General features: G+C 46.1%; 1 protein-coding gene across 1 annotated transcript in view; it reads right to left on the bottom strand.

The window, feature by feature from the left end:
• The window catches only part of ptk2ab (protein tyrosine kinase 2ab), a 62,920-nt gene that overhangs the window by 32,732 nt on the left and 17,773 nt on the right, over positions 1-12,415 (bottom strand). The window contains 11 exon segments of the mRNA XM_031576702.2: positions 1,316-1,374; positions 1,754-1,808; positions 2,054-2,171; positions 2,847-2,954; positions 3,446-3,523; positions 4,053-4,193; positions 5,494-5,548; positions 6,536-6,598; positions 6,818-6,897; positions 7,356-7,443; positions 10,513-10,679. Coding sequence (XP_031432562.1) covers positions 1,316-1,374; positions 1,754-1,808; positions 2,054-2,171; positions 2,847-2,954; positions 3,446-3,523; positions 4,053-4,193; positions 5,494-5,548; positions 6,536-6,598; positions 6,818-6,897; positions 7,356-7,443; positions 10,513-10,679 — 1,012 coding nt within the window.

The raw sequence follows: 12,415 nt of genomic DNA, 5'->3' as shown, positions 1-12,415 counted from the left end.
GGGGTATATGAGCAGGAGATGCATTTAGTCAAGAGGGCAGCGTTGCAGTTAGGAGAGCAGGAGATGCATTTAGTCAAGAGGGCAGCGCTGCAGTTATGAGCAGGAGATGCATTTAGTCAAGAGGGCAGCGCTGCAGTTATGAGAGCAGGAGATGCATTTAGTCAAGAGGGCAGCGCTGCAGTTATGAGCAGGAGATGCATTTAGTCAAGAGGGCAGCGCTGCAGTTATGAGAGCAGGAGATGCATTTAGTCAAGAGGGCAGCGCTGCAGTTATGAGAGCAGGAGATGCATTTAGTCAAGAGGGCAGCGCTGCAGTTATGAGAGCAGGAGAGGGACGCACAGCAGCTGCAGCCCAGCAGAAGTGGAGCAGCAGAGGTGACGACCCTGCACAACCCTACAGGACACCCATCACACACGCCAAACACCTGACTCAATGCATTCTCCTGTGACTGACGCAGTCATCCTCCAATGACAGTGGAGCTACCACACGCCCACACTTTGTCCAGGTCTGTGAGCAATATCACCTTTTTGTGGGTGGGCCATCTATTTGACTATGTAGGGCTTCCAATATATCACTATTTACAAACACAAGGCCTAAGTTAATATTCTATACTTTTCTCTTCCTACACTTCATGCCAAGATTAAATAACAAACATACACAACTGTCAACAGCTAAATAAAATATACCATACACCTGGTAAGAATCCATATTGTGGGATTTATGGCCTTTGTTTTAACGTGTCCTGTTGCAGTTAAATTCCAAAATGTCCATCATGTTTAGCATCTTGCCGTTGGTACAAACTCCCATGGCTACCTCCTCAAAGACCTCACTCACACGGCACAAATGTCAGTAAATGTCAAATCTGCGGATCTCGCATCTAAGCTCCGGCTGTGTGGGTGTTTTGCCACAGATATGTGTCTGGATAAGATGCATTCATTATTCTGAGCACAACTCTGGCGCTGAACAGAACGGCCCTTCCACTCCCCATCAGCACCCTCCAGTCTCAGTCACACGGCACTTCTTCCACATTTCTAGCACTCTAGAAAACAGGACTATTAGAATGACTCCCAGACATGGCCCACACCTGTGTCAAGAGTAGAGGAACCCAGGAGCCTCTGCGCTTCACACTCCACTGCACTGGCATCAAGTTATCGGCTCAAAGATAGAACTGTGCCATTTCAAAATTACAGTCAGAATAACAAGTAGGTCCCCTGTCAGCATACATGTCAGAGGAAAACGAATCTTCTTCGATCTGGCTCCACAGACCCGTGCCCTGACCTTAGATGCAGCATTCCAGCAGTGCCCCAGCTCTTACCTGAGACAGATATGGCCCTCGTCCTCACGCCCTCCAAGCGCTTGTCATGGTTGGAGACTCTGTGGAACAGAGGTGGAAGGAGATGAACGCTATACATCCTGCACAGACGGCACACAGACACAGACACACAGACTGAGCTCAGAGGGCGCTTGAGGTCTGCCAGTAACGGGGCGACACAGTTGCACACACTGAGGAGGGGACTGAGGCGGGGGGCCGAGTAAAGACTGAGGGGGAGGAGGACCAGCCTCCACACGACAACACACAGACAAATTCCTCATGGTCCAGCCAAAGACAGGAGAGGAGAGGAGCGGAGCGGAGGCAGCCAACAAAGCCACATCCTACTCCACACACACTCTCAAAACACTGAGCTTAGGAATACTTTCAATTAAGGTGTTTATCGTTTGGGGATTTAAGAGGTACTTTAAAAAAGGCACTTACTTTGGCGTTGACTTTGGCATTGACTTGGGTATGGAGGGCAAGGCTCTCTCTCCCTCTGTTGGAGAAGAAGCACACGTGTGACTGGAGGCTGGAGCCAAGTGTGAAAGGATTTACTACCAGAGCTTTCCCTTTGTCACAAAAGTCTGCCAGTGGAATCAAACAAATGCTGTATATTCAGCAGGAGCCGGGCTAGTCTAGGCTAAGCTCCAGTGGTGGGGCAGAGAGGAAGAGGATGAAGGGCGGTGTGTGTGAGAGAGAGACGGCTAGCACCAGACAGCTGGGAAAGGGAAGGATCTATACCTTTGTGCACTCGGACGATGAAGGAGCGAGACGTGCCATGGACCAGGCGGCAGTAGCCATCGATCAGGTCGGCCATGTTCTCGGCGGTGGTCATACATGATGTGGTGACCGTGAGAGGCTGACGGAGAGGGGGGAGATTAGTGTTAGTGATGAGCACACACGCAGTTCACACCAACACAACACACACACACTTATGCTTGGGAACATGTGCACACTGCACATAGATGCATATACACCACAATATGTTCTACTGTACTATCTTACAAGATTTCATTCAAATCCTGTATGGCATCGGTTCCCAAACTGGGGTACGCGTACCCCCAGGGGTACGCAAAGTGGTTCAGGGGGTACGCGGGGAGAACATTTCTGCGATAACAGAAAACGGACGGAATTCGCAGAATGTACCGTTTGAAACAGAATTGCAACTTTCAGACGGAAACATCATTTTGTGCATCAAATCGCCCAAATTCCCCTGTATTTTGTCCTGCAAGGCTGTATTTTCTTTCTTATAACACAACAACGATCGCAACGATGAACAAGCATTAATTAGAAAACAAAACTACTGAGAAAATGTCACGTTTGTGCTGAACTCCGCTCCGGCCACGCCCCCCTATTCAACACAGACCTCCGTAGCCTGTCAAATGAATTCGCTCATCTTCCCAATCGCCTGCAAATACGCAGCTGCAGATTAAATGTCTGAAGGGGTACGGGACTGTAAAAAGTTTGGGAACCACTGCTGTATGGTAAGCATTGCTATGGTGAGTGTCGTTGCTGTTCCTCCTGTGGTTGTTACCTCAGGAGCACCGGCCACATCCAGCAGAAGCATGCCTTTGCGCTCCTTCTCCTCCAGGCAGGAGGACTGGATGCTCTGCACCTGCGTGAAGTAGCCAGAATGGGTGGGCTGGGGGCACGCAGAGGACAGAGGGAGTTAATGCTCAGTTCGCAGTGTGCAAGGCTTACATAAACACAAACACATAAACATAAACACTAACACATAAACACCAACACATAAACACCAACACAAACCATAAACACTAACACCAACACATAAACACCAACACATAAAAACCAACACATAAACACTTAAACAAACCATAAACACAAAGAACTTAAGCCATATAAAATATATACATTTAGTAAATCCAAAGAAGAAGAACTATCTAATATAGATCAGAGGATAATGGAGGTAACACAAGTTAAAGAAAGATTTAAATATTCTCTACAGCCATATGGGTAAAAGAATAAAGTAGTTATACTAATAACATTATATTTTAGTGACTGGATGAAGGTTAGACGTGATGAAGAGACAGTTTGCGAGTGCACAGTCCTTCCTGAGGTGCAGTGAGGTGATGGGTTATAAATGGCAGAAAGAGAAGGGGCATCGGAGCTTACCGTGGAGCCCTTGTCTGTGAGGTAACTGATGCCCTCTTCAGGACCGATGGCCAGCTCCACTGCTATAACCCAGCTGGTCTGTCAAAGGCAGAAGCACAGCCCCAGGCAGGCAACATCAATAATCCCACTTTTAAAACACAGCAGTGGACTTGTGCCGAGATACATCCACTTTGCTGAAGAGAAAGGAGTCAAGAGAGACACACACAGACTGGTTCTCTACCTGATTACTGTTTGTTTTACCAACAGATGTCACTGTGGAACAGCTTTCTGACACAAGTGTGCACAGGTGATTGCCTGTAAGGCTAATATCACCAAAACACCCCACACCCCCCATCACTGACTAGTTGTTCGTTCAATGAATACATTCTTCCTGTAATGATACACATTTTCTCAATACTACAAATACACATCTAAAAGATGTGAAAAGACTTTGCTGGCCAAACCAAAACACTCCACATAAACAATGAAACTCGTGAAGTGAATGAAACTTTCACAATGAAATCTCCATCCTGTTACACAACTAGGAGCCTAAGTACTTGTACACAGCTCTCAAGTGTGAGCAATGAAAAGAGCCATTTCATGAAGTCAAAGCAGAAGAGATGCTTACCCCCAGAGCACATTTAAAACATTCCTTGTCAAATCTGTGGATCGGCGAAAGAATCTCGAAGAACTTGAGGATGCACTGCGCATCGTTGAGGTTGGCAATCTGTTTGAAGGTCTGTTGGATCAACTTCCGCAGTGCTTTTGCCTGAGGACGGAGAAAGCGATGAGAGCTAGCATGAAAGTGGTTTCATTTTAATGACTTACCAGCAGGGCAAACTGACTGGCCTTTTTATGAAAATATCAACCATTTATTCTATTTATAAATGAACAGTAAACAACTAATTTAGAAAATGAGACACAGTAATGCTGACTGAGAAGCATATTTATCATTTTAATTTGAAAGGATTTCAGTAATTCAAATGAATGAACACAAGAACCTTGAATGAGGGCAATTTACATGAGTGATGAAGTTGTAAATATGGTGCGATTGTGTGGGTGTCATTATGTAAACATTACCATGAAGCATCAATTCGCACAAGGCTAATTAACCTCTAACAATCAAGGCGTAATCTACGTAATTAGATTTGGAATCTACCAAATGCTCTTTTGAAACGCCGCTTACAAAGACAAATGAACATGCTGTCTGTCATCACAAACAGACACCAGGAGCAGCTGTACAGGAGAGCAACATCTGTGTGTCTGTGTGTGTGTGTGTGTGTGAGTGAGTCAGTGTGTGTGTGTGTGTGTGTGTGTGTGTGTGTGTGTGTGTGTGTGGTGTGTGTGTGTGTGTTCACCTGTTTGAGACAGACAGAGTAGTAGTGGCAAAGGAAGACACTCTCAAGAGAGAGTACAGAGGTGTCAGGCAGAGCCTCCGATAGCCTGGGGCTCACAGATCTCCCAGAGCTCACGTGTGCACACACACACACACACACAAACACACACACACACACACACACACACACACACTAACTAAAAGACTGAACTAAAAGATTTGTATCATTCTCCACGATCTCATTTGTGTTCTGATTCCGAATGTGAAGCCTTGGGTCCAGTAGGGACACTCCCCTTTGGGGTGACACCATATGGTAGTGAGGCACAGACAGGTCAGAAGGAGAGCACCTGCAGGATGCCTTACTCCATAACAGACAACAAGCCTGGGCCACACTCTCTCAGTGTGTGTGTGTGTGTGTGTGTGTGTGTGTGTGTGTGTGTGTGTGTTGGGGAGTGGGGGCTGTGTTTTTCAGAGGCTGCACTTTTATTGCGCTGTTTTAAGAGCTGGCATCAAGTGCTTGATTCTGTATTTCAGCTTTCACTGGCTTATTTCTGACTGTGTAATTGAGTGAACGAGCACGACCGAGGCCTGACCGAGCGCCTAAGTGCCAGCGAGACCGGCAGACCCCATTATCATGGAGATGATGACACTGAATCGGGCTGGAACTCCCGAGCCGAAACGGAGACTGCTGTAGTTCTGTTCTCAGCATGCTGCTGCTGCTCATCAAACTCACCTTGACAGATTCCAGCAACCCCTTGGGAAAGAATCTCCTCAGCCCCACGTCCTTCCTGTCACAGTCAGAACAACAGAACAGAACAACAGTCAGTTTGGAGTAACTAAAGGGACACACTGCATGCCCTGATGCGACACAGACTAGAATCCTTATTCAAATTCAGCTGTTGTTCTTAAGGGCCGTTAGCATATGCAGCAGCTTGTGGGTAAACACATGATTTAGTGTGACCGCCTCAAGCTGTCAGTTCTCTGTCCAGGCCGGCTCTGGCCATGAGATCCCATTAGCATGTGTATGGGTGGTCAGTCACACGGCCTTTGTCTGATGGAGAGAGAGAGGCTGAGGACCGAGGCTCATATCCATCTTGTGTTCTATGCTAATGCAGCATTGTGCAGATGAGACCCGCGTGATGTTTCCTCACACTAGCACACCTGACAGCTAATAAGAGTTAGCCACCGTCAGACTGACACCCAGAGGGACCAGCTGAGGCACCCTGCGCTGATGCAGCAGCGTGAGCTAGAAACAACGGACCTGGACTACTACTCAACCAAGTCTGTACTTCATAAGAGTTACATCTTTAGTCCTCCAGCTCCGATGGCAGCTGCACACATATGAACCACACATTAAGAGCGAAGCATTAAGCAGAAGGCACGAGCGGGGGCCACAGCAGAACAGGACCCCGCTGCAGGAAACGAGTGTGGATCAATTAGACTTCGGACTATAAATAGAGCCCAGCGTGGTACACCAGGCTGTTCATTCACTCTGACCCATATTTACTTCACACTGCCAATGAGGCCCAATATGCACACAGCGGAGTCTAGAAGTAGTGTTGAATAGCTTCCAGCATAGAACAACAAACGCCCATAAAAATGTGTGGTTGTACTGAGAGAACATTAAAGCATGTTTGGGGCAGCTGTAACTCGCAGGCAACAGCTCTATACACTTATTAATGAATAGATTATGTATTATTTAAGACTTTTGTCATTTGGATGTAAACTGCAGATAACATTAAAATGATGTTTGACAGCGCACAGACAAAACTCACTCTAATAATTCATAATTTGACTTCTTGTCCAGTGCATTTCCTCTCATGTCCCGGAAGAACCTCCTGCAGCAGGAAAAAAAAATAAGCAATCAATAAAATTCAATTCAATTAAATTTTATTTATATAGCGCCATAACAATACAATTGTCTCTAGGCGCTTTACAGAGCCCAGAGCCTGAACCCCCTTAGTGCAAGCACATTGGCAACACGGGCAATCAATAAAATGAGAATCCATCGTACATATCGGTGTCCACACTTACAGGTCAGAACATCTCCCTCTCACCTGATTTCAAGACAGCCCAGTTTAAGTGCAATGTCTTGGTCTACTTGATCCCCTGTCTGAAATATGTAGTCACTCTTAACCTGTGAGAGAGAGAGAGCAGGGAACAAACGAAAAGGCATATTTGCAGAGGTCGTGTGTGAAGGTTAAAAAAAAAATGATGAAGCAGAGGTAAGTGAACAAGTGGTGTATGCCGATATTTATGGCGATCTGGGATCTGAGAGGGGTAAAGGTATCCATGGAACTCTCAACGATGCTCGAGATCCGAACTTTAGCGCTGATTATCAGGCAACATAGGGAAGACATGGGGAAGGGGGCTGATTGGATGAGGGGGTGACTGATTGTAGTCCCTCTCACATAGTCCCTAGTCAGTGTTGGAGACGCCCTGCTCTACGCTCACATACAGTACAGTCACAGGAGAATACAGGGGCTGAGTGGGACTGACCTATTTTTACCTCGTCAGGCACATGCTGCAAAGCTGCGGTCTCCACCACTGAGCACCTCAGTGTTTACCGAGAGAGTGCGACGATGTTTGGCTCACCTGGTGATAAAAGTAGTTGAGTGTTGGCTGGTCTTCGGTGAACTGGTTCAGGAATCCTTTTGGCAAATAGCGTATCCGCAGCTCATACCTAAGAAAAGAAGAACGCAGCGTTTCTAAAGGCAGCGTTTCTTAAAGCAGCTTTCAGGGGAGCTGTGGGGATATTATCAGCTGTATTCTGTGGGTTCTGAGGGATTTGTGGGTTAATCTTAGCTCAGTAAATATGGAGGAGATGAGAGAGAGTGAGTCAGAGCTGTGCCCACAGATCTCAGGACGCAGAGCTCACCAGCAGGTGCACACCAACCCACGCGCCATCAGGGGAGCATTTTTTTAACATGCAGGGCACACACACAGAGACAACTTCACAACCCTCACTTTCACTGAGACCATTTCACCTGCCTTCTGCCAGTGGTTGGTTAACATACTGAAACACGGTGCCTAAGTGGAAGCCTTTCTATGAAATAGTGCCTGTTCTCTTCCCTGCATACCCCTGCATTAGCTCCGAGGCTGGCAGAGAGCGGCGGTTTGAACCGAGGCGTTTGTCAGACAGACACTGATGAGCACTTAGTTTCCAAATCATCTTGCTGAGCCTCTCAAAGCAGCCCGAGCGCCAAAAGGCTCACCATGTCAGACTCGGGGTTAAACACACCCACTCAGTTTTGTTCTGGACGGGGACCTCGGAGAGAGCGGGAGTGGGAGCGGAGCGGAGCGGAGCTGAGCTGCCTCTTAAAGTGGGCTAATTTACGGCCTGACCAGCCTGACCGCTCCCACTGCATATGGCAATGATCAAAGATATCAGGAAGGATTTTTATTTCAACCGCATCCAGTCTGGCGGAAAATCCTTTTGTGAACCGTGCCCGGGGCGATATGAGTCATCTCTGCAGGCATGTCAAAGAGCTGGGCGGGTGATGCTGTGCTCCACCTGGTCTGTGATCAGCTGCGGCGCCAAAGGAGAGAGAGACTATCACAGACATGAAGGGGGAAACGTGTCATCTTCCTGGTGGCAAACACATTTATTGCTCTACACGCTTAATTGCAAATTAATTGCAAGGTGTATTTTCCCCTGCCAGGATCATCTAACATCAGTACCTGTGTGCATGTGTATAGGACTAAAGTGGAGTACACATCTAACATCAGTACCTGTGTGCATGTGTATAGGGTTAAAGTGGAGTACACATCTAACATCAGTACCTGTGTGCATGTGTATAGGGTTAAAGTGGAGTACACATCTAACATCAGTACCTGTGTGCATGTGTATAGGGCTAAAGTGGAGTACACATCTAACATCAGTACCTGTGTGCATGTGTATAGGACTAAAGTGGAGTACACATCTACATTTACATTTACATTTAGTCATTTAGCAGACGCTTTTATCCAAAGCGACTTACATATGTGTGACTTACAATGTATACACATTTTACATTTACACTGATGGCACACTGCACATCAGGAGCAATTAGGGGTTCAGTGCCTTGCTCAAGGACACTTCGATAGGGAATCGAACTAGCAACCTTCTGATTACTAAACGACTTCTCTACCTCCTGTACCACTGTCGCCCACTAACATCAGTACCTATGTGCATGTCCATTATCCCTCCATAGGTATGCATATGTATAGGACTAAAGTGGAGTAGACATGGATGACTGTAGGTACAACCCTTTCACATGAAGAAGAATGTGATCCAACAGACATCGACAATGAAGCATTAATTACATATCCATTCAAATAACTAACATCGCTGACTGTTTTCTTACATTTCTAAAAGCCTTCACCCTGCATACAAAATTCATCTCAATTGAAGAATAAGTATTTAATCCGCCCAGTTCTTATTGAGCATACTGAGCAACAGAAACGGATATATGGCCCTTGGTTGAGAACATGTTAACACATGAGATAACACCGCCTCACTGTGGACCGTGTCTGAGCGTTGGAGCATCTGGACCCCACCTGCACTTACACACTCAAACACAGCTTTGGCTGAGCAACACATCAGACCTCCCGACTCAGCCCTCTCCAGGGGGTGATGACAGACATAGAGGTGACTGCATCCTCTGACTCAAGCGCAGTTAGGATGGGTGAGTCTCAAGAGCCCAGGGGTTTGAAGAACAGATGATTATCTACGTATCTAACATCACAACTCCATATCAAACGTTCTAGAGTCAAATGACCCAAATTCACTCCACATTGAGAGATAACACGTGAGAGCATTAATATTAGAATGCACCAGCACTCAGCCATCTGGTGTCTCAGTTTACACAAACCCTGGATTGACTGAATCCGGATTCATTTTTGGATCCGCTACTTTTTTTGTATCATACTGATATAGTAAATAAAAAAATGTATTCATAACTATTGTATAGTTGTATACTGCTCCGTGTATACGCGATAAAAAAATGAATCCAGATTCAGGCAATCCAGGCTCCGTGTAAACGTTGGCCTTAAACGAACACCAATCCGCGGACAGATTCGAATCTGCACACTTTTGGAACCCCCATTCAAAAGTATGCGGATTCAGTGACCCAATCCGCCCTGTTTGTATATAAACGAAAGGTCGATCCGGAGACATTTCTGTCCGGATTCAGGCAATCTAGCGTCCGTGTAAACTGGGCCTCAGTGCTGGTCTTCTGTCCCCACAGCAGGAGGCCACTGAAGGGGCACTAGGGGGTAAGCCACTCCCAGGCCTCGCTGAGGCCTACTGGGCCACAGGCCTAAAGCAGCCTGAATCACCTCTAGAAATGAAGGCCTGGCATAAATGATTCAGAAGCCTCTTCATTATAAGAGCTGAGCAGAAAGAGGGAGATTCCCCCCTCGGCTATGGCAGTGCTTTCAACATCAACAACGGTGCAATTAAATAAAGTGCTATTAATGTGCTTCGTTAAGCCTGAGCAGTGAGCAGAGTGGGCCAGCGCTTATCCTCCGAGGGTCCCCAGCCGCATTCCATGAGTCATGACCCCCCCCCCCCCTTCCACAAATTGTGCAATTGGGCAACTTTTGATATGCCTTGTGGGGTGATTCTGATTAAGACATCTACTTTATTTAACTTAGCCCAGAATGCACCTCTGTTAAAACAGATGCCACATCTCTCAATTTTCATTTTACATGACATAACTCTACTAGGCATTTTGAAAATAGTTGTGGTGTTTCGGAGTATGGGACTTGCCTCCACTCATCCTGGGGGTACATGCGCTCGAATCTCTCCCTCACGTGGGACACCCCCAGGTCAGGGTGCAGCCAGTGCACCTCCCCCGTCTTGAGGTGGCTCAGACGCAGACCGAAGCTGGACACACACTTCACCTTATGGATGTCCAAAATCTTCTGGATGACCCCCTGTGGGACGACAAAACATCAGGAAACTGCTCTCCACAGTGGCTCAACTGTGACCATTCAACAATAGTGTTCACAAGTTCACAATAAGATCCTACTGCTATCCTGCATTCTGATCTTGAAGACCACACAAAACACAATACTGTTTAGTTATCATTCATCATGGAAGGTAGTGAACTAAAACCTGTAAGCTTGATGATGGGCAGAAGTGGATAATTAACTTATTAATAATAATGATGATGATGATGATGATGATGAATAATTGAACAGTTTGGTGTTGGACTGGGTGAGAATAATATGTTGCTGTGCTGATTGGAGTAGGTGAGGTGAGCCTGAGCTGTGATGGATGTTCTCAGATGGGCTTACAGAAAGTACAATTATGACTTCGGTCACAGAGTATGAGCTCAATGTGATTGGTGCCGTCAGCGCTGGAATAATACATCGGTACAGGTTTGCCTTCTCGCAAAAAGACTACACTCAGCTTCAAACCTCAAACATGGTCCAATATGCCTATCAAATGCAAATGTTCTTAACATTCTGGTTGTTTCAAAAAATGACAGATGGCATACTTAATAATAAATGTGATGATGCTTGAAATGGGTCTCTGATGAAAACAGCTTGTCAGTGAGTTAGATGACTTGAAGTCATGGTGAACTGCCGTGGTTCAGTACAGTTCAGATCCAGGCTGAGATGAGCATATATAAAACGGGGTACACCTGTAACCAATGTAGAGCTGCTGCACTATGGGTGTATTACAGCATGCACTCTGGCCAGGGTTAGGATGCATCTCCTACTATCCTCAACGATCAAACTGCCTGCTTGGTTTCATGGCACTAGAATATTCCGAGCAAGAACACCAAGTGCTTCACATACAGTATTGCAAGTCATTCAAACAAGAAAGCCTTGTTCCACTGAAGCACAAGACCTTCTATGATTAGGTCTTCACAGAAAACAAACATGTAGGCCATTTAGTTGGTTTAAGTTCTTTATGACCCCTGTGTATTAAATGTAGTGATAGATAGTCTTTATTTAGACTTAAATGTCCTCACCATGTGCTATTTAAAGGAGCTAGATGCTGTTATTGCATATAGGATGAAGCTATTCTTGTATAGACAGACAGTGATGTGTGGTGAGGCTAGTTGATTAGCTATGAGTAGGCTACGAGCACACAGTGATGTGTGGTAAGGCTAGTTGATTAGCTATGAGTAGGCTACGAGCACACAGTGATGTGTGGTGAGGCTAGTTGATTAGCTAGGAGTAGGCTACGAGCATACAGTGATGTGTGGTGAGGCCAGTTGATTAGCTATGAGTAGGCTACGAGCACACAGTGATGTGCGGTGAGGCTAGTTGATTAGCTATGAGTAGGCTACGAGCACACAGTGATGTGTGGTGAGGCTAGTTGATTAGCTAGGAGTAGGCTACGAGCACACAGTGATGTGTGGTAAGGCTAGTTGATTAGCTATGAGTAGGCTACGAGCACACAGTGATGTGTGGTGAGGCTAGTTGATTAGCTATGAGTAGGCTACAAGCACAAGCAGTGCCTTTCCTCACCTGTGCCTTTCCTTTGCCACAAAGTACGCAATACGCACAAGCAAACTCCAAAATTCACCAAGTTAAAGTGATAAAGAAAGCAGAATCTACCTCAGCGATTCACTCAGAGGTTTTAAAAAAATGTTATCACAGTAACATATCACAGATGGCGACTTGATGTATTTCAAGAATTTGTTGTATAGTTATCT

Source organism: Clupea harengus, chromosome 11 (assembly GCF_900700415.2).
Source record: "Clupea harengus chromosome 11, Ch_v2.0.2, whole genome shotgun sequence".
In the NCBI taxonomy this organism is placed as follows: domain Eukaryota; kingdom Metazoa; phylum Chordata; class Actinopteri; order Clupeiformes; family Clupeidae; genus Clupea; species Clupea harengus.
This window is presented reverse-complemented; position numbering and strand designations above follow the sequence as displayed.